We start from the raw sequence: 21,225 nt of genomic DNA on the forward strand, positions 1-21,225 counted from the left end.
TGTTTATTTGTTTGTTTTTATGGAGGCACTAGGGATTGAATCCAGGACCTAGGGCAATGTACTCTACCACTAGAGCTAGCCCATCCTCCCAATCTAGTTAAAAAAAAAAAAAAGTAAAATCAGTGACCTGAGAGATCTGCTGGTGTGTGGGAATTCAGAGGACAGAAGAATTGAGAATAGAGAGAGGTTCTGTAGTGAAGGATGAATTTGAGATAGGAATTATGGCTGATTAGTAGTTCCTCAGGCAAGTGGTGAGAGAGCATTCCAGCTGGGGAATGCCTGCATGAGTGAGGCATGAAATCTGGAAATCCTTTTAGGCAGAAGTGAGAAATGCAGCTGGAGCACAGGGAGTGGTAGGCAAAGAGGCTGGAAAATATATTAGGGCCATATTAAGGGGAGCCTGCTTTAGTATATATCTTGAAAATAAGGAATTTTGATATAACTACAATATTACCACACCTAAGAAAAAAAATTTAACAAAATTCCAGAATATCTAGCGTCCAGCCCCTCTTCAAATTACTTCAGTTGAGAGAATTAACTAAAATATAATCAATGATTATGCAGAGGGGTCATGAAGAGGAACTATAGCCACCAAATATGTCTGCTGTGGTTGCTTTTTTTGAAGCTCTGTCCTCCGACCTCAATCTGCAAAAAAGTTAAAATAGGGCAATGAACATTGACATATTCTTCACCTGTTTCACCAAGTGTTGTTAACATTTTGCCACATTTACTTTCTCTCTTGTCCCTGCTCTTTATCCCTAAGTATCTGTATTCTGACTTCTCGACTGCTGGGTCAGGTGAATTCTCAGTGCAGGACTTTAGGGATTGGCATTGTGTGGCCTTTCATTAGGAAGTGTTCAAGGGTAGAATTATTCATTCTTTCAACAAACATCTTTGGGGCATCTGTACATCCTCCTCCCTCGAGGAACTCCCGTTGAAGGAGAACAGCTACAACACAGGGTAAGTGCCCTGACACTCAGCCCTGTTGCTTGTGGCAACAAATACTCTGGGCCCAGGGCACTGGGTTGTGATTTCAGGGTGATAATACTCGTCTTTTCAGTTTCAGAATTGAAGGTGGGAGTGTTCCCTCAACACACACTCCCACACCCTCCAAGCCTTTTTGCCTTGAGCCTTTGGGATTTGGGGGTATTGGTCTGCTATGGGTGTGCCACACAGACTCCAACTGTGTTGACTCCTTTGTCCTTCCAGCCCCCTCCACCTTAGAAGAACCAAGCCCCAGGCAAGGAAGGGAGAGGTAGCAGAAAGGAAGTGAGAGTTGCAATAACCACTAAACAAGGTGGTTTTGCAACTTTCTGGTAGAGGACAGTGTTTTGGGGGGGAAAGGGTGGAGCCAGGGAAGATGGGCAACTCTGCACACACAGGGCTGGGTGTTAAGTGGGGTAGAGTAGAGATACAGACAAATATATATGGCTAAACTGAAAAGGAAATAAAGACACATATTTATAGGGAAGGGAGAGGAGCTAGACACAATGATAGTGGATTGTATTAAGTATTCAGCCTAGGGCAGCACTGTGAAGGCAATTTACAGGTGTAGTATCATTTAATTCTCCCAACAACTGCAGGAGAGGAAATATGATTATCTTAAAGGGGGAAAGGGAGTTCTGTACACTGAGGTTCAAGAGTTTAAGTGATTTGCCCAAAGGTTTATGGCCAGTTAAGTGGACAAGCCAAGGTGGGGGCATATATCTGTCTGATTCCAGAGACCTTGATCTTGACCACTATAGAGAGAGCTCCAGAAATGAGAGATGTTAGCCCCAGGATTAAGAATGGAGACACTTGAGTCAGAGTCTACATAGAGCCTGCCTCACGCCCAAGCCCTGGGCACTCTTTCATGTGATTCAGCATTCTTTGCAATGAGACACCAGTCTCCCTTTCTAGCTTCCTTACCCACCACTCCCCATAACACACCCTAAACCAGCCCTGCTGGACCATGTCATGAAGCTGCCATGAATTTGCGCACTCCTGGGACTTTGCTGATGTTGTCTTTGCCTGGAATCCTCTTTTTACCCTAACCCTTTTTACTTTATTCCAATCTAGCAAAATCTTAATTCAAGGCCCAGCCCATTGGTCCCCCTCATATCAGTCTCACTCTCCTTCCTGTTATAGGTGTTAAGTGTGTACTTGCCGGATACTGAGAAATCTAGATGAGTAAGGCAAATGCCCAGTCCTCAAGGAGCTCACAGTTTAGAAGGAGACATAGGTAAATGCAAATAATAAAACAGTAGCAGAAGGCATACAAGTACAGAAGTTTTAAGTGCTTAGGAGGCAGTGATTTAGCTTGATTAATGGGATGAAGTAGATGTGGTTGTGTCACAAAGGATATGGAGTATGAATTAGGCTCCTTTAGATAGTTGCTTGACTGATACGGTGACAAAGCACTTTGCAGAAAGAGAGAGTGGTATCTACAGCAAGTAACAGGAGGGTTTATTCAGGAAACTAAAAAAGTGGTAGAGAGGGAGACCTGCAGGAAGAAGGGGATAAATGAGAGCTGAGGCTTAATGAAGGGTCAGATCACTGAGGCCTGTATGTGTGCTAGAGTTAGAACTAGAACTTAGAGATACATGATGGGCATTTAATAGAACTTTGTTGGGCAGATGAGTGGAGAATTGTTAGAAGGTTTTCAGCAGGAGCACCGTAGGCTTACTGTAGCAGGCCAGGTGGGAAACAGTGAGGGCCTGGACTAAAGCTATGCCAGTGAGACTAGGAAGCATGGGATGGTTTCCAGAGATGGATATGGTGAGTGATTCAATGAAGGAAGTGAGATAGAGAGAAGTAGTTGAGGGCAACCCCTGATTCTACCTTGGGCTCCGGGGCTGGTGGTGCCTGCTTCCAAAGTGGGGGTTACAGGTAGAAGAGCAGGGCTTTCTTACCTGTGTATAAGTGAGTGTCCCCTATGAGAACAGGAACTGTGTCTGTCTTATGTCCGTGTCCTTTGTACTAGCACTGAGACCAGTATGATGGTTGGCTCTCAGGGTCCCAGGGGTGAGGAGTTAGATATGGATAGCATTCATTTCTGGCTGAGTTTAAAATGCATTTTATCAGGGTTTCTCAAAGTTTTCCATCAGAGTCTTCAGAAGAAGAGTCTCCTGTCCGCCTCTCTAACCTCATCTTTCTAGGGGTATCTGCTGCTATGGCTGGAAGAGGGTCTCTCAACTGAAAAATGTCTTTAGGCCTCATGTTTTATCTTTAAGAGTCATGTTCATTTTACATTCTTCTCATTAATTGTTGTTTTAATGTAATACTCTCCCTTCCAACCACCACCCCCCCCTCCATCAATAAAGCCATTGTAAATAACAGTGTCATTCCAGGAATTCATACCTTATTTATTCTGGGCTTTATAAATACCACCTAGCACACTGCTGCATACCCCAGGAGTACCCCAATTTCAGAAGAACCACAAAACATGACTGATTTTTCAGCAATGTGCTATATTTCTAATTCTGTTGGGCTGATATGAGTACCTCCCTTTATGTGCATCTGATACTCTGAGAGGAGCCAGGGTCAAATGAGGCCAACAGATAAGAGAAAGTTAATTATAACCTTGTGGACCTCTCTGATTTATATCCCCAGGTACTGCAGAAGTTGGGGAAAACTGTGGAAACCAAAGATGAACGGTTTGAGCAAAGTGCCAGCAACTTCTACCATCAACAGGTAATCTGGAGGGTGGGAAAGGGAAGCTTGAAGGAAGAAAGAAGATGATGTGAGGGCTGAGTGGCAGAACAACAGGCTCTGAAAATCAGCAAGCATCTCTACTAACCCATTCCCCACTCCCCGCACCCCCACCCAGCAGTAAGGGATGCAGGGTAGCCTGCCCCTGGGAACCAGGGGAAATCACCTTGCCTGCCCTGGGTTTTGGGGGACAAATGAGTGTTATTCTTTTCTCTTAGTGGTTTCCCCAGGGGACAGTGACATCACCAGATCCTTAGACAAAATCAAAACAAGCCTCTGCCCCTTGATTTGGCTTATTCTCTTCCTCAGGCTGCCTCTCTCCCACCCTAGGGTCTTCTCATCCCAGTGGCCCCATGTTTTGTTGCCTCTTTGTCCACTGCATCGACCTCACCAAAGCCTTTTATTCTAAAATAGTACCTCCACCTTTTACCTGTCATTCTCACCAACAAACCTCCTGTTCTTAACTGTTCCTTCTTTCTTCACTGGTTGTTATAGGTAACTGTACATAGAAAGTTTACATTAAGAAATAGATAACACATCACTCCAACCAACTCTGAAAATTCTATATTGCATATGGGATTGGAACAAGAAAAAATAAATGTAATTCATATATAGTAACATTAAAAAAAAAAAGAAGTGGGTAACAATTGGTGGCCTGCAGAAGGGGAGAGGTAACTGGCCAGTCAGCAGGCCTTGAGGAGCCGTGTTTCCACAGCCGCTGGGCACACACCCTCCCCTGACCCGGCAAGTACGTGCAGGGTGGCTGCCTTGAGCTCCTGAGCCATGAGGACCCATAGCAAAGGATGTTTCCAGGGCGTAATCCAAGTCAGAAATGAAAACCAACCATCTTTGAACTCTCTGAAAACTGATAACAAACCAGAAAAATCTAAATATAAGCCACTTTGGGGAAAAGTCACATTGACTTACCTTCTGTCACTATATCTGAAAAACTGCAAAAGGACATTAAGGATTTGGGAGGGCAAGTTGAATTTCTCAATAAAGATATCAGTTATTTCAAATAAAAAGGAGACGAAATTTGCACAGACTTTGGGATGAATTTCTCCTGTACCAAGCCCCAAATTTGCATATACTGCAGAAACTACTTCACCTCATCCCAGCCATGGATGAAAGTTCATTTGAGTTTCCAGCTTCAGTGTGTTTGAGCAGAGGAAAATTATTAGTTGTAAAATCTAGAAATGACCGTGACTTTGTTCCTTCAAATAGTGTATTATCAAATGCCTTGTCATGGGGAGTAAAAATTTGTCATATTGATGACATTAGATACTACACTGAACAAAAGTAGAAAGAATTATGTTTACTCAAGAAATCAAGCACTTCTGTAAGAGATGTGGGGAAAAGAGTAGGTATTGGCACACGGAAAGCAAGAACAGGCAGACTCAGAAAGCCCCTTGTAAAGGCAGAAGATACGAGCCACGTCTTCTGAGTGAGCAACACAGAAGCTTTGCACAGAGTAATCACTATCAAGTTATTGATAATATTATACCTAAGTTAGTTTTTGACTTTATGGAATATGAAAGGGACATGCCTAAAAGGAAAAGAATAAAATACAGTATTGGAGATCCCTTTCTCTTATTACTGCAAATGTCCTGAAAAAGTCTGAACCTAAAGAAAAGCTAGAATTACAATGTACATCTCAGAAGGATTTCAGGGAAAATAATGTACAGGTGATTGAGCAGAATTTCCTATATAAAGAAACCCAGGAACCTGAACAAAACTTTGTGTTTATCTCAGAGCATCCCCACTACCCTTTCGAGTGAATTGAGAGGGCTTGATAAGAAAACATCTAATAACTGATCCATGTTAAATCCAGCTGTAAATGACATAAAACAGAATTTTATATATCTACTTCCACATAAAAATGAACAGGAATGCATTCTTGATGTTTCTGAACATAAATTAATTATAAGTGAAAATGACTTAGAATAACTAAGGGTAGATCCCTGTCCATGTAGGCCACAGACATGTATACAATTTCTAGTTTCAGTAGGGATAAGAGTGTATCTCAACTGAAACAAAAGTCAGATACTGTGCATTTTCCATCAGAGGATCTGAAGGAAAAGGACCTTCATTCAATATTTGGTCATGATTCTGGTCTAGCAATAAACAGTTCACAGGAACACCTAACAACTCAGGCAAAGACTGCATCCCAAAGTCCTCCTAGGAACCCAATGAATGTGATATCAAGAATATGGATCATTTACCTTCTGGTAAAAATCCATCAAAAAGTGAAAATATTGTAAGGAAGAAATAAAAGAGAAAATCTAGAATCAAATGTGGAGCTTGATAAGAGAACTAACTTGTTACTACACAAGAACAGAATCTGTAGTTCACCAATACAATTTCTACTGGACTTATTTCAGACTAGTGAAGAAAAGTCAGAAGAATTTCTGTGGTTTCACAGGCTACACTGAAAACAGTGTATGTGATGTTTTAGATTTTTGGGAAGAGAAAATTTTAATCTGTTAACGTTTTTCTCTTCCCCTTCAACTTCTATATTTACTGACTTTTAGACTTTAAAAAATAGCTTTCAGAAGTGAAGAAGACCATATTCTTAAAATTTTTATAAGTATGTATAAAAATTCTTAGGGTTTTTTTTTTTTGCCAACTTTGTTTACAGAACCAAATGTAAATATTAACAATAAAGGTGATGTTTGCATTTTTCTGCAGAATTGAGTACCTATCATAGGAAAGTTGTAGAATGAATTTGTGACTCATTAAAAAAAAACAAACAGAAAAGAAGTGGAAAACAGAAGTGTAACCTTCCACGGGATATTTGACTTTCCATCTCCCTGTGCTAGGCATCACACTTCATATTTAATTCTTTTTGCATGTATGTAGTTCAAATAAAACACAAGTCAGATTTGTTAGATTTGCCGCAGTCAGCAATGGTGATCTCCTCGCTGGTCTTGCCATTCCTGGACCCAAAGCGCCCCGTGGCTTCCACAGTACTCACGCCCTTTTTCACCTTGCCAGAGACCACATGCTTGCCATCCAGCCACTCGGTCTTGGCAGTGCAGATGAAAAACTGGGAACTGTTTATGTTGGGGCCAGCATTTGCCATGGACAAGATGCCAGGACCTGTATTCTCATCATCAAATTTCTCCCCTTGGATGGACTTGCCACTAGTGCCATTATGGCGAGTGAAGTCACCACCCTGGCACATAAATCTTGGAATTATTCTGTGAAAGCAGGACCCTTTATAACCAAATCCTTTCTCCCCAGGGTTCAGAGCACAAAAGTTTTCTGCTGTTTTTGGAACTTTGCAAACAGCTCTAAGGAGATGCGGCCCAAGGGCGCACCATTGACAGTGAAGTCGAAGAACATGGGGTGGGGTTGACCATGGCTGGGCGGTGCAGGAGGCCCTGGGGTAGCAACAGTGTCTGCCAGGCCTATCTCATTAAATTCTTACATCAGTCCTGGAGACTGTGATCCCCTCTTTATAACAAAGGAGTTATTAACCTAAATGAATATCCAGTTACAGTGCAATTCTGACACTAAACACCCAGTTAGTTCAAATTTCATAGGTTAAGGGCATAGTCCCCCACTAGACTACCTCACTTCAGACACCAGGTGCAAGCTCCAGAGTTCCCAGGCCACCTGCACGTCTAACCAACTGGTATAAATTTGGGGGTTCCTACTGGCCACTCAGCTTCCATAATTCACTAGAATGACAGAACTCAGGAAACTGCTCTACTTACAATTACAGTTTTATTATAAAGGGTACAAATTAGGACCAGCCAGATGAAGAGACACAGAGACACATAAAGTGAGGTTGGGAGCGTCCCAAACGTGAAGCTTCTGTGTTCCCAAGACACGTCACCTTCCCAGCACATTGATGTAGGATTACTAACATGGGAAGCTCGCCTAAACTTCAGGTGTCTAGAGTTCATGCTGCAATTTCATTACATAGTGAATCATAGGCCATGTGATTGAACTTAATCTCTAACTGCCTTCCTCTCCTTTCCCCTGGAGGTCAGGCTGATAGCACCTGTCTCAAAGTCCCAACCCTCTAATCACATAGTTCATCTTTAAGGCCTGGCCAGGCACCATCCAGAGTCATTTGTTTAGCATAAACTCAGGTGTGATCTGAGAGGCTGTCCACAAATAACAGAGACACTCCTATCACTCGGAAAAGCCCAAGGATTTAGAAGTTACTTCTCAGGAATCAGGAACTAAGACCAGCCAAATTCTTTATTGTACAATATCAGTGAATTGAATTATATCGAAAATAATTTTTAAAATAATATTAAAAGGATATTAGCTATAACCTAATTCAGTAGTTGACTATGTCAGAATCATTTGAGAAGTATTTTTAAATGCAACTTCTCTGTAGTAGGGCTTAGGAATCTGTACTTTTAAACTTGTTTTAATGGATTATTTCAAATATATACAAAGATAGAAAAACCTGTATAATGAATCCACATGTACCCATCACCCAGCTTCAATAATTTATCAACTCCTGGGAATCTTGTTTCGTCTATGTCTCCACCCACTTTCCCCCATCCCTCATCATTATGAAGCAGATTCTAGATATCATATAATTTTATCCATAAAAATTTCATTATCAGTCTCTAAAGATAAGGATTCTTCAAATATAACCACAAAATCATTATTGCACCTAAAAAATTTTTCTGTAAAACATTTACTCATTACATGAATTAAATGAATTTAAAAATATTAACTTCACACCCTCCCCTGCTACAACCACTGTTGTTTTTATTATTACAATTATTTTGCTATGTATGTGTGTGATCTCTAAATATATCCACAACAAATAAATAGGAGGTTTACAAAAGTGAGATCATTCCATTCATATGGTTTGTAACTTGCCTTTTTCACTTAACAATATAATACAAATGTCTTTTCAGATATTTCAGGTTAAATATCCAACTAAAACATAAGTTTTAGTAATATCTTAAAAATTAGCAATGATTTCTAAATATAAAATATCCAATGTTCACACTCCTCTAATTGTTTCTTTTTTTAATAGTTTGTTTAAATCAGCAATTTGTCGACATGTTTAATAAATCGCTAATCTGTAGGTTTCTAGTCCCTCCTTTTTGCAGTTTATTTGTGGACAATGCTAGGTGGTTTTCCTGCAGTTTCCTGCAGTCTGAATTTTGCTGATTGGATCTCCATGGTATTTATTGTTTAACCTGTTTCTCTGTCTCTAGTATTTCTGTAAATTAATAGTTAGATTTAGAGGCTTGATGAGATTCTGATTTTTGTTTTTGTTTGTTTTGGAGGCAAGAATACTTGTTATTATAGATATTATATTCTTCCATCTGGAGGCATATAATGTCTGGCTGTCTCCTTTTCTGTGTGATATTAACAGCCATAGGTGATCATTAACTGGGGAAGCTGTGTTTTACATTAAGCTTTCCAGGTAATTATGATGTAGCATCTAGTCTGAGAACAGTGTTTGACAGCCACTAATCTAATCTAACTCCATCAAGGGGAAATAGGACCTGATTGAGAGAAAAGTAATTTAATCAAGTAACATGAAGAGTTGCAGAGCTTGGATTCACACTTAAACCCTGTACCTCACAAGGAGACCTCCTTGGGCCTCTTCTCAACTCTGGTTACTGTTCTACTTCCAACTCCAGCATGAGCGGGAATCAGTAAGGTGACACCCACTTGGAAAGGTTTCTGAGTCTTCGCCTGTTCTGTCCCTCAGTGCTTTCTCTCTCTCAGCCTTAGAGGATGGACCTGCAATGGCAGATGTGTGGATAGAAAGGGCAAGAGACAAAGGAAGGGCCATCAAGAAGAATAAGAGGACCAGACAGGACAACCCCCTCAGAATTCCCAGTGTGAGCCCACCAACTAAATGTCACCTGAGGGGGCAAATACACTTGAGAAATGAAATGGAGTTAGGTTAGGAGTAAGGAAAAACTTTTCTTCTGAGAGAATGATACACATGAAGTAACTGGTGTTTGGACATGCTTGGGCAGTTCATTTAATAAACATCTCCTGGGTCCCTGCTGCCTGCCTGGCACTGTGCTAGATGCTGGGACTTCAACACAAATAAGACAACACACCTGTTCTCAAGGCTTGCACAGTTTATGGAGAAAGACAGTGACAGTACAGTCAGGTCTAAGGCTGGACCTGGTCTGGCTAAGATAAACACGAGGGAAAAGGACAAGGTCAAGGAGATTGAATGTGACGGATTCCAGAAGTTGGACCAGTTGGTCATATGCCCTATCTTTCACCTACAATCAATTTGTAGGTCAACTTTGTATCAATAAATTAATACAAATAAACAAATAAAATTAATTAAAATAAATTAATTAATAAATATCACTCTCAAACTTCCCAGCCTGACTTCAAGCCCTAGACACTTGCCTATGTTCCTCATCAAATTTCCGTAGTATTTCTTTGAGGACTCTACTTGCTTTCCCCTTTCTCTTTCTTCAAAACGTATTATATAGGAAAAATTATTTTCCTCAAGCAGCATTTTAATGTCTTATTTCTGGTAGTGACAGCTGCTTCCAGTTCTCTGCCTTTAAAATCATATCTAACAATCTAGCTTCATCTTTCCCTTTTGGACCTCCATTAGATCAAGGACTTTTCAGCACTTGCTCTTTACTTATTTTGCTGAGTGTTTTAGGTTTCTCTGAGTCCATTTTTCTCTAGAAGGTCGAGAACCCCAGGACAGGGCCTCTTCTCCATCCTCAGAATCCAAGTCTCTTAGGACATAGCTCTATCTACCTGAGTGCTTAGGACAAGCTTCCAGAATGAGAGATTCATTAACTGAGGACTGGGGCTATTTGTTTAAGGGATGGGAAGGATTATGGTGCTGCCAAGAACCTGATGAAGATTCAGAGAGCAGAAGTGATACAGTCATAACATTCAGAGCTAGAAATGGCCTTACCATGTATTTACAGGTGAGGAAATTGAAGCTGAAGAGGTAGAATAACTGCTGATTGGTGGTAGAAACAAGTTTTTGACTTGTGAGTGGGAAGCTGAGACAGTGAGAGTCACATCTGTCAGGAGAGAACACAGATGCTGGGATTATTCATTCTGGAGACATTTCAGGTCAAAGAAAGAAAATGACAGCAGTGCTGTCCCACCACTCCACCCCCGCCCCCCCCCCCACACTTCATCTCTTCAAAGGAAAGAACAGGAGCATAAAGGAAGACTTTGACCAAGAGGCTTGATTCTAAAACACAGAAATGAAATGGAGCTGGGCTTTTGTGAAGTGCAATGGCGGGCAGAAGCATTCACATCTTAAGGACTGTGGTATAAATAGTACCCCTAGTTTTCAATGGTGTGCGTACAAGCTACACCACGTACACGACAGCCTTGATTACTGATCTCATTTTTCAGGCCAAATAATATCTAACGGGATAAAAAATTAAGAATTTCACCTGTAGAAGTTATGCAAGATAGTTCAACAGCTTTTGTTACTCGGGTATGTATTTTGGAGACCAAATCTTCATGGTGAAGTAAAAAGTTGAGTCCATGTTGTTCTCTTTCAAAAAAGAAATTTAAATCCTTGTTAATTCTTACAACCCCCAAAATTCTCCAAAGCTTTGGTTATCACATTTTCAAAACTCTAAAACTTATACCTACCTACCATATCCATGTTTAAAAGATACTAGAAGTCCACAAACGATAAATGCTGGAGAGGCTGTGGAGAAAAGGGAACCCTCCTACATTGTTGCCGGGAATGTAGTTTGGTGCAGCCACTATAGAAAACAATATAGAGATTCCTTAAAAAACTAAAAATAGAGTTTTATGGTCCAGCAATCTCATTCCTGGGTGTACATCTGGAGAAAACTCTTAATTTGAAAAGATACATGCACCCCAATGTTCATAGCAGCACTATTTAAATAGCCAAGATATGGAAACAACCTAGATGTCCATCGACAGATGATTAGATAAAGAAGATTTGGTGTATATATATACATACATACGTACATACATACACAATGGAATACTACTCAGCCATAAAAAGAAATAATGCCACTTGCAGCAGTATGGATGGACCTAGAGATTATCATACTGAGTGAAGTAAGTCAAACAGAGAAAGACAAATATATGATATCACTTACATGTGGAATAAATGACACAAATGAACTTATTTACAAAACAGAAACAGACTCACAGACATAGAAAACAAACTTATGGTTACCAGGGGGAGAAGGGGTAGGGAAGGATAAATTAGGAGTTTGGGATTTGCAGATACGAACTACTATATACAAAATAGATAACAAGGTCCTACTATATAACACAGGGAACTATATTCAATATCTTGTAATAATCTATAATGAAAAAATATGAAAGGGAATGTGCGTGTGTGTGTGTGTATATAAAACTGAATCATTGTGCATAGTTAGAAACTAACACAATATTGTAAATCGACTGTACTTTAGTTTTTTGAAAAAAGATGTTACTTTTAAAATCTTAGACTAAACTTTTTTTCTATGAATGAAAAAGCAAGGAGGAAGTGAGGCATCTTTCCTAGTGAGTACTGAGTGTGTCTGAGTTTTGTTAGCTGACTGAACCTGTCTCTCTCATGCTACTGAAAGTGCTTTCTCCAGATCACCAATAACCTCCAGTTACCAAATTCAGTGACTTTTACTGATTCTCCATGCATTCTAACCTCTCTGTAGCATCAGAGGATGCCCTCTTGATCCTCATCCGCTGCGACACTCTACACAATCCCAGTTGTCCCACCTCTCTGACAGCACTTTAGACTCCTTTGAGACTGTTTGTGTCTTCGTGTCCCTTGAGCCCTGGCATTCAGCCCCTTGAGAAGGACTTTTAACCTGAGATATGGTCCGGGGTTTGGACTGGCTTAAGAGGTGAGCTCTGAGGGCAAGAAGATGGATGAAGTAGTTAGTCCAGTTTCTTTTATTTACTTGACCAAGTAGACCTAGATTTTCTGCTGCTAAAATTAAGTAATAATTTTTCCCCCAAAGATTTCCACAGGTTAAAAAATTAAAAATTTAATTTATTAGATAGAATTTTCTGAATTTTCAGTTTTTCTCTTATAAATTTTTTTATACTTTTGGTATGCCCAGTAGCCTATCTATAATGAATAGCAAATAAAACACACGAACAAGCCCACATGTATTTGTATGGAGTACTACAAAATGCATCTTAGTCAGATCCTCCATCACCTGAACTGGTGAGGATCACTGTTCTGACCCAGAGGCCTGGCCCTACAAAATCCCCTTGAAGTGAACTGCACCTTTCAGTCCAGTCTCATACTTCTGAAGTCAGGTTTCAAAATGTCAATAATCTGGCCTCAAAATTCCATCTCACTTAACTCCTAGAAACTAGACCTCACACAGAGGAAAGAGACCAGAATGGGCTTTAGACACCCATGAGAAACAACTGAGGAGCCTATGAAAAAGAAGACTTGGCGCAGGGCGTGTGAAAGATGTCTTCAAACCTGTGTGCCAGAGACGTTGAATCTCTGAATACAGAAGGCCAACCTAAGACCAGTGGGCAGAAGTTTTAATAGAGCTATTTAAAAAATGAAGCGCAGGCTTAGCAAGAAATCTTGAGTTTCTGGTTGCTGGAGGTGGTCAAGAAGCAGAAGCTGAATGAATGTAATGAACACATGTCAGAGTTATAACAAAAGTGGTTCATCTATTGGGTGGAGACTTAAACTGCCAAATCTAAATGATACCTTCTTCTTTTTTTAGAAAGAGGAAACCTGTGTTTGGGAGTCCTAGCCTTAAAAAAATGAGGATTCAGATACAGGAACAAAGAATCAGGTAGATAGACAGAACTAGAGATGAGGAGACAAGGCTCCCTGGAGCAGAAATGTAAAGCAGGTGACTGATGGAAGGGACAGGTAAAGTGAGGCAAGACCGAGCAGCACATCGGGCGAGGAGAGGAACTGTCTGAGTGAGGGTGCAGAGAAGGAAGAGACCCTGATGTCTGCAAGAAAAAGGGAGCGGTTTATCTACCCGAGAGGAAGGTGTGAGTCAGAGGATCACATAGATGGTATCACAGAGATGGTATCACATAGGGCACCGAAATTTCAGCAGAGGAACTTGGGTTTAGGCTCTTGTTCACTGGAAGGGAAAACAAACAGGAAAGAAGACGTACTGATGCAATGGGAGCAATTTCCCAAGTTAGAATTTGCCCCCAAAGAGACTACTTATAACTTCTTGGTAAAGAGAGTAGTGGCTAATTTATAACATTTGCAAATGTTTGAAGAAATTCCAGGATTGATTTTTGTTTTTAACCTGCTTTTCTACTTTGACCTCTGGAGCATCTTTCCAAATGCCTCTCTTTAGTCATCAAAGGCACTTCTCCCTTTCAGGCTGAAGGCCACAAGCTATACAAGGACCTGAAGAACTTCCTCAGTGCAGTCAAAGGTGGGTATCAGAGGTAGCACAGGAGGATCCAGAGGGCGTTTGTGCAGCTACTGAGAGCCCTGGTGGATGGAAAAAACCAGCCACACTCAGGCTTCTCGTCACTTGCCTGTGCCTGACTCCTGGAACTTTGTGGGCCTAGAAAGAGTAACTTTTACAATCTCAGCGCCATCCAGGTTCCCTCACTGATAACCCAGACCTTCTAAGTGTATCCTTCTGGATGGGACCCACTGATTTGCCTGTCACCCATGTGATTATACCAGACTACTTTGTGATAGGACTGAAGTCTCTCTTTTCAGTGATGCATGAAAGTTCAAAGAGAGTGTCGGAAACCCTGCAGGAGATTTACAGCAGCGATTGGGATGGTCGTGAGGAGCTGAAGGCCATCGTAGCGGTAAGAGAATCCTGGGCTTTACAGCTCTTCAGCACTCACTCCTGCCCTCACCTCAGCCTCATCCCAGCTTCTCTATCCAAGCAAATAGGAAAACAAAGGAGCCAATTCCCACTGTTCACTTGTGTAGCTTCAGTCACAGGTGGTAAGAAGAAGCTGTAACTATGAAGGTAAAAACAAGTTTTCCCTAATCTGTAAAATTCTCTGTTTTTGCCCCTCTTCCTCTCTTTAAAACCTTAGGAAGTTTTACCAACACAAAACCCACTTGGTTGTTTTTGAAAACTAACTGCATACAGTTATTTGCTCCCAAACTTTCAAGCTCCAGAGTCTGAGACTCTGACCATCTGTTCCTGTTCTTAATGCCTGAATGTATGTCCAGTCTCTTACAGGGCAGTTCCTTGGGGAAGGGCTATTTCTTCATCTGATTCTTCCCCAGAGTCCAAAATGATATTCTAAATACAGTGCTCCAAAAAGGAAGTCTGTGGCAGGAAGAATTGGGTATCTCCTCAGTATGCAGTTGCTCTTGAGATGTGGAGCCCTCACTGCTCCCCTCTGCCTCTATCCCACAGAATAATGATCTCCTTTGGGAAGACTATGAAGAGAAATTAGCTGACCAGGCTCTGAGGACCATGGAGAACTATGTAGCCCAGTTCAGCGAGATTAAGGTAATCAATTTGCAGAATCAAAGATGGGTTATGGGTAGCCCATATAAGTTAGAAAACATATTGGGTTAAAAGTGTAAGTAGAGTTAGAGCCCATGGTTAGGAATGAAGTTGAGTAGGTTAGGGAAAAGATTAAAAGTTGAGGGTTGGACAAGAGGCTAGGGTGGAGGGTTAGTGGTATTAGAAAGGTCATGTTTAGACTTAGATTTCAGTGAACTAAACTTGGGTTGGTTTTGAGTTAGATCCAGGTCATCCCTTTTCATTGTGGAAATAGCTGGTGGGACTAAAGATGTCTATTGTAGAGAAGAGGAAACTTGGAATAATTATCTTTAAATACTTGAAAGTCTGTTAGGTGAAAGAGGAATCAACATATTCTAAACCGTTGCAGAAAGCAGTATGAGAATTCATTAATTCCTTCAACTCGTATTTATTAAACATCTATGCTACTGGGCACTGTGCTGGTTTTAGATTAATATAGGAAGAAACTAAAGGAAGTCTCACTTAAGTTTCTCATAGTTAAAGCTTTCCAAAAAAGAAATGAAATATACTGTGAGGCAGAGAGTTGTCTGTTCTCTGTTCAAGCAGAAATCAAACTACTATTCATCTTGGATATTGTAGAGGAGCTTTGTGTAATGAATAGGAATATGGAACAGATAATCACTGAGATCCTTTCAAATTCTGTGATTGAGAGTACCAGGCAGCAGCCATTAACATAGTTTGCCTCTCCCTGGTATAATTTGTAGTTGGGATGAGACTGAGTAGATGTTTCCTCAGTGCTCATAATAGGTTGCTATTTTTGTTATGCTTTAGGGTTTTCAAAGCACTTTTTTTTTTAATGGAGGTACTGGGGATTGAACCCAGGACCTCATGCATACTAAGCATGTGCTCTACCACTGAGCTATACCCTACCCCATCAAAGCACTTTACATTCAGCATTTGATCTTCAAAAGAATACTACAGGTGTGAAGTATACCTCACTGTAGTTTTGATTTGCATTTCTCTAGTAATTAGCAATATTGAACATCTTTTCATGTGCCCGTTGGCTAACTATATGTCTTCTTTGGAGAAATGTCTATTTAGGGCTTCTGCCCATTTTTTGATTGGATTGTTTAGGTGTTTGGTTTTTTTCTTTTGATATTAAGTTGTATGAGCTGTTTGTATATTTTAGAAATTACTCCCTTGTGGGTCACATCATTTGCAAATATTTTCTCCCATTCCGTAGGTTGTCTTTTTGTTTTGTTTATGGCTTACTTTGCTGTGCAAAAGCTTTTAAATTTAATTAGGTCCCATTTGTTTATTTTTGTTTTTATTTCCATTACTTTAGGAGACTGATCCAAAAAAATATTCCTGCGGTTTATGTCAAAGAGTGTTTTGCCTATGTGTTCCTCTAAGAGTTTTAGAGTATCCAGTCTTTAATCCATTTTGAGTTTATTTTTGTATATGGTGTTAGAGAATGTTCTAATTTTATTCTTTTACAAGTTGCTGGCCATTTTTCCCAGCACCACTTATTGAAGAAACTGTCTTTTCTCTATTATGTATTCTTGCCTCCTTTGTTATAGATTAGTTGACCATAAGTGTGTGGTTTGTTTCTGGGCTTTCTAGCCTGTTCCATTGATCTATATATCTGTTTTTGTGCCAGGACCATGCTGTTTTGATTATTGTAGTTTTGTAGTATAATCTGAAGTCAGGGAGCATGATTCCTCCAGCTTCATTTTTCTTTCTCAAGATTGTTTTAGTTATTTGGAGTCTTTTGTGTTTCCATACAAGTTTTAAATTTTTTTGTTCTAGTTCTGTGAAAAATTGGTAGGGTTTGCATTAAATTTGTAGATGGCCAGACAGAATGGCCATCCTTAAAAAGTCTACAAATAATAAATGCTGGAGAGGGTGTGGAAAAAAAAGAATGCTTTTACGCTGTTGGTAGGAATGTAAATTGGTACAGCCATTATGGAGAACAGTGTGGATGATCCTTGAAAAACTAAAAATACAGTTATCTTATGATCCAACAATCCCACTTCTGGGCATATATCTGGAGGAAACTCTGATTCAAAAAGATAAATGCACCCCTGTGTTCATAGCAGCACTGTTTACAATAGCAAAGACATAGAAGGAACCTAAATGTCCATTGGCAGATGAATGGATAAAGATGTGGCATATTTACATACAATGAAATATTACTCAACCATAAAAAGAATAAAATAATGCCATTTGCAGCAACATGGATGCATGTAGAGATTATCATATTAAGTGAAGTAAGTCAAAGACAAATATCATATGATATCATTTATACATGAAATCTTAAAAAAATGATACAAATGAATTTATTTACAAAACAGAAATAGACTCACAGACATAGAAAACAAACTTATGGTCCCCAAAGGAGTAAGGGTTGAGGAGGGATAAATTAAGAGCTTGGTATTGACATATACACACTACTATATATAAAACAGATAAACAACAAGGATCTACTGTATAGCACAGGGAACAATATTCAATATCTTGTAATAACCTATAATGGAAAAAAATCTGAAAAAGTGATTCATATATATATGTGATTCATATATTCATAAATATATATATGAATTTATATATATTCATATATATATATGAATCAGTTTGCTGTACACCTGAAACTAACACAACATTGTAAATCAACTATACTTAAAAAAATAAAATAATACTATAGGGTAGGTGAAGCTACTGAGACTCCAAGAGATGTGCCTTGCCCTAGGCGACAGGCTAACAAGTGGCTGCATTAGGAGTTAAACCCAAAACTCTTGATTTTCCGTTTAGTAGGATTCTCAAGGCCGTTCATCCTGGATGCTGAACCAGTTTCTAGTGGGTTCATAGGATATATTAAAATTCAGTGCAGGCTTCCAGGTTCTCCACAGGATTGTCTTCTACTCTCGGTCCCCCTGAGAATTCCCATTCTTTCCAGATAATGAGGGAAACCTTTGGGCACAAAACTCTGTTAGAAAGTGAAATTTGATAATAGGACCTGAGAATCTTGCCTTTCTGATACTCTGTTACCCACATCCTGGCCACTGAAAAGTGAGTATCAAGGCCCTCTCTCATGACTCTGAGTTAGGAAAGAATCGCCAAGCGGGGCCGGAAACTTGTGGACTATGACAGTGCCCGACACCACCTGGAGGCAGTGCAGAATGCCAAGAAGAAAGATGAGGCCAAGACTGCCAAGGTAAAAAAAAAAAAAAAAAGCCTGGTCAAATCTTCCTGCCCTCCCTTTCCCCATAATGGTGGCAGGTGGTTGGGCCAAACTGCTGGGTTTAGGAAATGATAAATTCAGCTTCCAGAGTCCATGACACGGATGCTCTAAGGATAATCAGAGACTCCAGGTTGGGAGGACATAGATCTGGGGAAGGAGAGGCATGGTTCCAAGTAAGCCTAGTTCCTGAAAAAATGCAGAGAATAAAGGAAGCAGCTTCTAGCTTTGGTTCAGGAATGAGGGGAATTGTCCTGTCTCTTTTACCACCTAGGCAGAGGAAGAGTTCAACAAAGCCCAGATTGTGTTTGAAGATCTGAACCAGGAACTACTAGAGGAGCTGCCCATTCTTTATAATAGGTAATGACTAAGATTCAGGAAAGGGCTAGACCCCAGGACCAGTGGAGGCCCAGGCCACCTGGCAACCCAAACATGCCGCCTCATGAAAAGAGCCCTGATCCAAGAGTGGGATGTAACCTCAGCCGTGCTACTAACTTGCTGGGTGATATTAGGCAAGCTACCTGATCTCTCTAGACCCTGCTTTCTTCATCTGCAATACAGAGATAACATCCTTGCCCTACCAGCGTTTCTGGGTTTAAAGACAAGATGCTTCTTGGATAGGAGAGATCTTGGCAAGTAAAATGCTATCATTATATATATTAGGAGTATCTGGTGTTCTCAAGTGTGGATTGTTTTATTTTTGGGGAGGGAGGGAGGTAATTAGGTTATTTATTTATTTATTTATTTATTTATTTTAATGGGAGGGACTGGGGATTGAACACAGGACCTTGCCCTTGCTAAGCATGCACTCTACCACTGAGCTATACCCTCCCCTACTAAGTGTGCATTGTTTTAAACAAGCTTGGTTCATGAACAACCGGATTCACATGGAAGATAAACCATGGGATGACTGTTTCCATTAATGAAGGTGTCTGTGCGTCACAGTAGGTAAAAGTGTTTAGATGTGAATTTTCCACATTGGAAGAGGAATCTGAGCAGAAGTTCTATTGGTTCCTGCTTTCTTTACATCGTACAAGATGTGCTTTAATGCAGTTGTAGTCAGAGTATTTCACATTGCCACTTAATATTAGTCTGTGAATGAGGGAGCCTTTTTAATGACTACAAGTATTCTAAAACATTAACTATGTGATTTCTAATTTAAATAAAATTGAAACTTAATAGTTTCTTTAAATGTAAACTTTCCCAATTCATTTACAGTAGAATTCCATTAATGTACATACAGCTTCAAGAAGTTGAAGTACTGCATACTGAGAAAGAATACTTGCTTATAATAATAATTATGTATTATATTATAATAAATAAATATAATATGGCCTTATGTTTATACAACACTTTAAAAAGTCTTCAAAGCGCTTTCATGTCTACTTCAGTGCCTGGAGAGCCTGAGTCAGATAACTTCATGCAACTAGAGATCTGTTATACTTTGGTGTCAGCTTAGGCTGACTGTGTCTCCTCTGGCCTTTCCACTCCTAAGTCAGGTGTGCTCCTGGCCTGACTCTGACAAACCCAGGCCCCCCAGCATCCTGAGTCTAGGCTGCAGGTGCTTTTCTGTGAGGAGCCTGCTGGTGGCTAGCTTTGGCTTGTGCTCCTACCTTGTATTTCAAACAAAGACTTCCTTCACCAGCCCTTACTTGTACGTGTTTGTTGTTTTACCTCCTGATAGTCGTATTGGCTGTTATGTGACCATCTTCCAAAACATTTCCAACCTGAGGGATGTCTTCTACAGGGAGATGAGCAAGGTGAGAAATGTCCAGCCAATTTAGACATCTCGGAGAGTTTTTCTAATAAATACGAAGGTACCTCTAATTTACATAATCTCATTAAATATCTATATTGGCATTACAGATTTTTACTTTTTTCTCATGATGAAATAATAGCACTTAACTGACTGTGTTGAACTGTATCAAAGCACATGTTTACATAATGTCAGAGTCTCCGGTGATAATTGAATAATGGCATCCAAACTTGAGCTTCAGAATGAATAAAGGAGATTAGGCCTATGGAAGGAACAGCTGAAATGGGGAACCAAGTTGTGAAATCTCTATCTTCTGTTGCTAGGCAGCGGAGAGGGTCGTTTCTTAGCACAGGTCACTTTCTCAGGCAGTTGGTCTTGAATAGGGCTGATCCTATTCAGTGCCGGGCAGCCACAGAACATGATCTCGTGGGGTCTTTCCCCGTGGGTCCTGGGATTCCAAGACTCTTTGCTGTTACAGTATTAATTATATTCACATCCACATACATTCCTCTCTGCAGTCTCTTTGGCTAAATTATGATTTGCCTAGTTAATATGACCATGAGTTTTCATTCCCTGGATCACCTGAAAGAAGCTAGAACCTCACATCAACATCAAACATCAAGGACTCAGACTTGAGAGAGCTGCCAGTCTGATGGAAGAGGCAGAACTTAAGACACAGTCAAGGAAAAAGGGGGGTGGGACAGGACCCTGGGCACTAGTGTGAAACAGTTGAGGAGGAATTTTATAGCTAAGGGTAGGGAGGTTTTGTTTTGGGTAAAGAAGGGATATGCCAGTCTCAAGTTCCCTGGTGGCCAGCATCTCCTCTCTTGCCTGCTCCAGCTGAACCACAATCTCTACGAGGTGATGAGCAAACTGGAGAAGCAGCATTCCGACAAAGTCTTTGTGGTGAAGGGACTCTCAAGGTGAGCCACTTCTGAAGCTCATTTCCGCTTCACTTGCCCCGTGTGTGAACGCATTCAGCACTCCCGTCTCCAGTCCCCAATCCTGACCTTTCCTGTGTTCATGTGTGTGATATTGTTTGTTGTTTGTACTACACCCCTAACAAATTATTTTTATTTTTATGAAATATTTCAGGAATAACTAAAGGTATAAACAATAATATAACAAATAGCCATATACCTACCACCAAATTT

At 40.3% G+C, this 21,225-nt stretch overlaps 1 protein-coding gene, 1 non-coding gene and 2 pseudogenes across 2 annotated transcripts in view; 2 read left to right on the forward strand and 2 right to left on the reverse strand.

Annotated features, from left to right (window-relative positions):
- Nucleotides 1-21,225, forward strand: part of BIN2 (bridging integrator 2) — a 32,515-nt gene that overhangs the window by 3,150 nt on the left and 8,140 nt on the right. Inside the window, exons 2-9 of the mRNA XM_010964305.3 lie at nucleotides 3,592-3,672; nucleotides 13,994-14,048; nucleotides 14,345-14,439; nucleotides 15,006-15,101; nucleotides 18,184-18,291; nucleotides 18,590-18,675; nucleotides 20,000-20,075; nucleotides 20,912-20,994. Of these exons, the coding sequence (XP_010962607.3) occupies nucleotides 3,592-3,672; nucleotides 13,994-14,048; nucleotides 14,345-14,439; nucleotides 15,006-15,101; nucleotides 18,184-18,291; nucleotides 18,590-18,675; nucleotides 20,000-20,075; nucleotides 20,912-20,994 (680 nt within the window). The remainder of the gene's footprint in view (nucleotides 1-3,591; nucleotides 3,673-13,993; nucleotides 14,049-14,344; nucleotides 14,440-15,005; nucleotides 15,102-18,183; nucleotides 18,292-18,589; nucleotides 18,676-19,999; nucleotides 20,076-20,911; nucleotides 20,995-21,225) is intronic.
- LOC123619530 (protein DBF4 homolog A pseudogene) lies at nucleotides 3,679-6,221 on the forward strand (annotated as a pseudogene).
- LOC105076358 (peptidyl-prolyl cis-trans isomerase A pseudogene) lies at nucleotides 6,016-7,052 on the reverse strand (annotated as a pseudogene).
- TRNAT-AGU (transfer RNA threonine (anticodon AGU)) lies at nucleotides 15,935-16,010 on the reverse strand. Its single transcript has one exon. It is a non-coding gene; the product is annotated as a tRNA-Thr (tRNA).

The sequence above is a fragment of the Camelus bactrianus genome, chromosome 12 (assembly GCF_048773025.1).
Source record: "Camelus bactrianus isolate YW-2024 breed Bactrian camel chromosome 12, ASM4877302v1, whole genome shotgun sequence".
In the NCBI taxonomy this organism is placed as follows: domain Eukaryota; kingdom Metazoa; phylum Chordata; class Mammalia; order Artiodactyla; family Camelidae; genus Camelus; species Camelus bactrianus.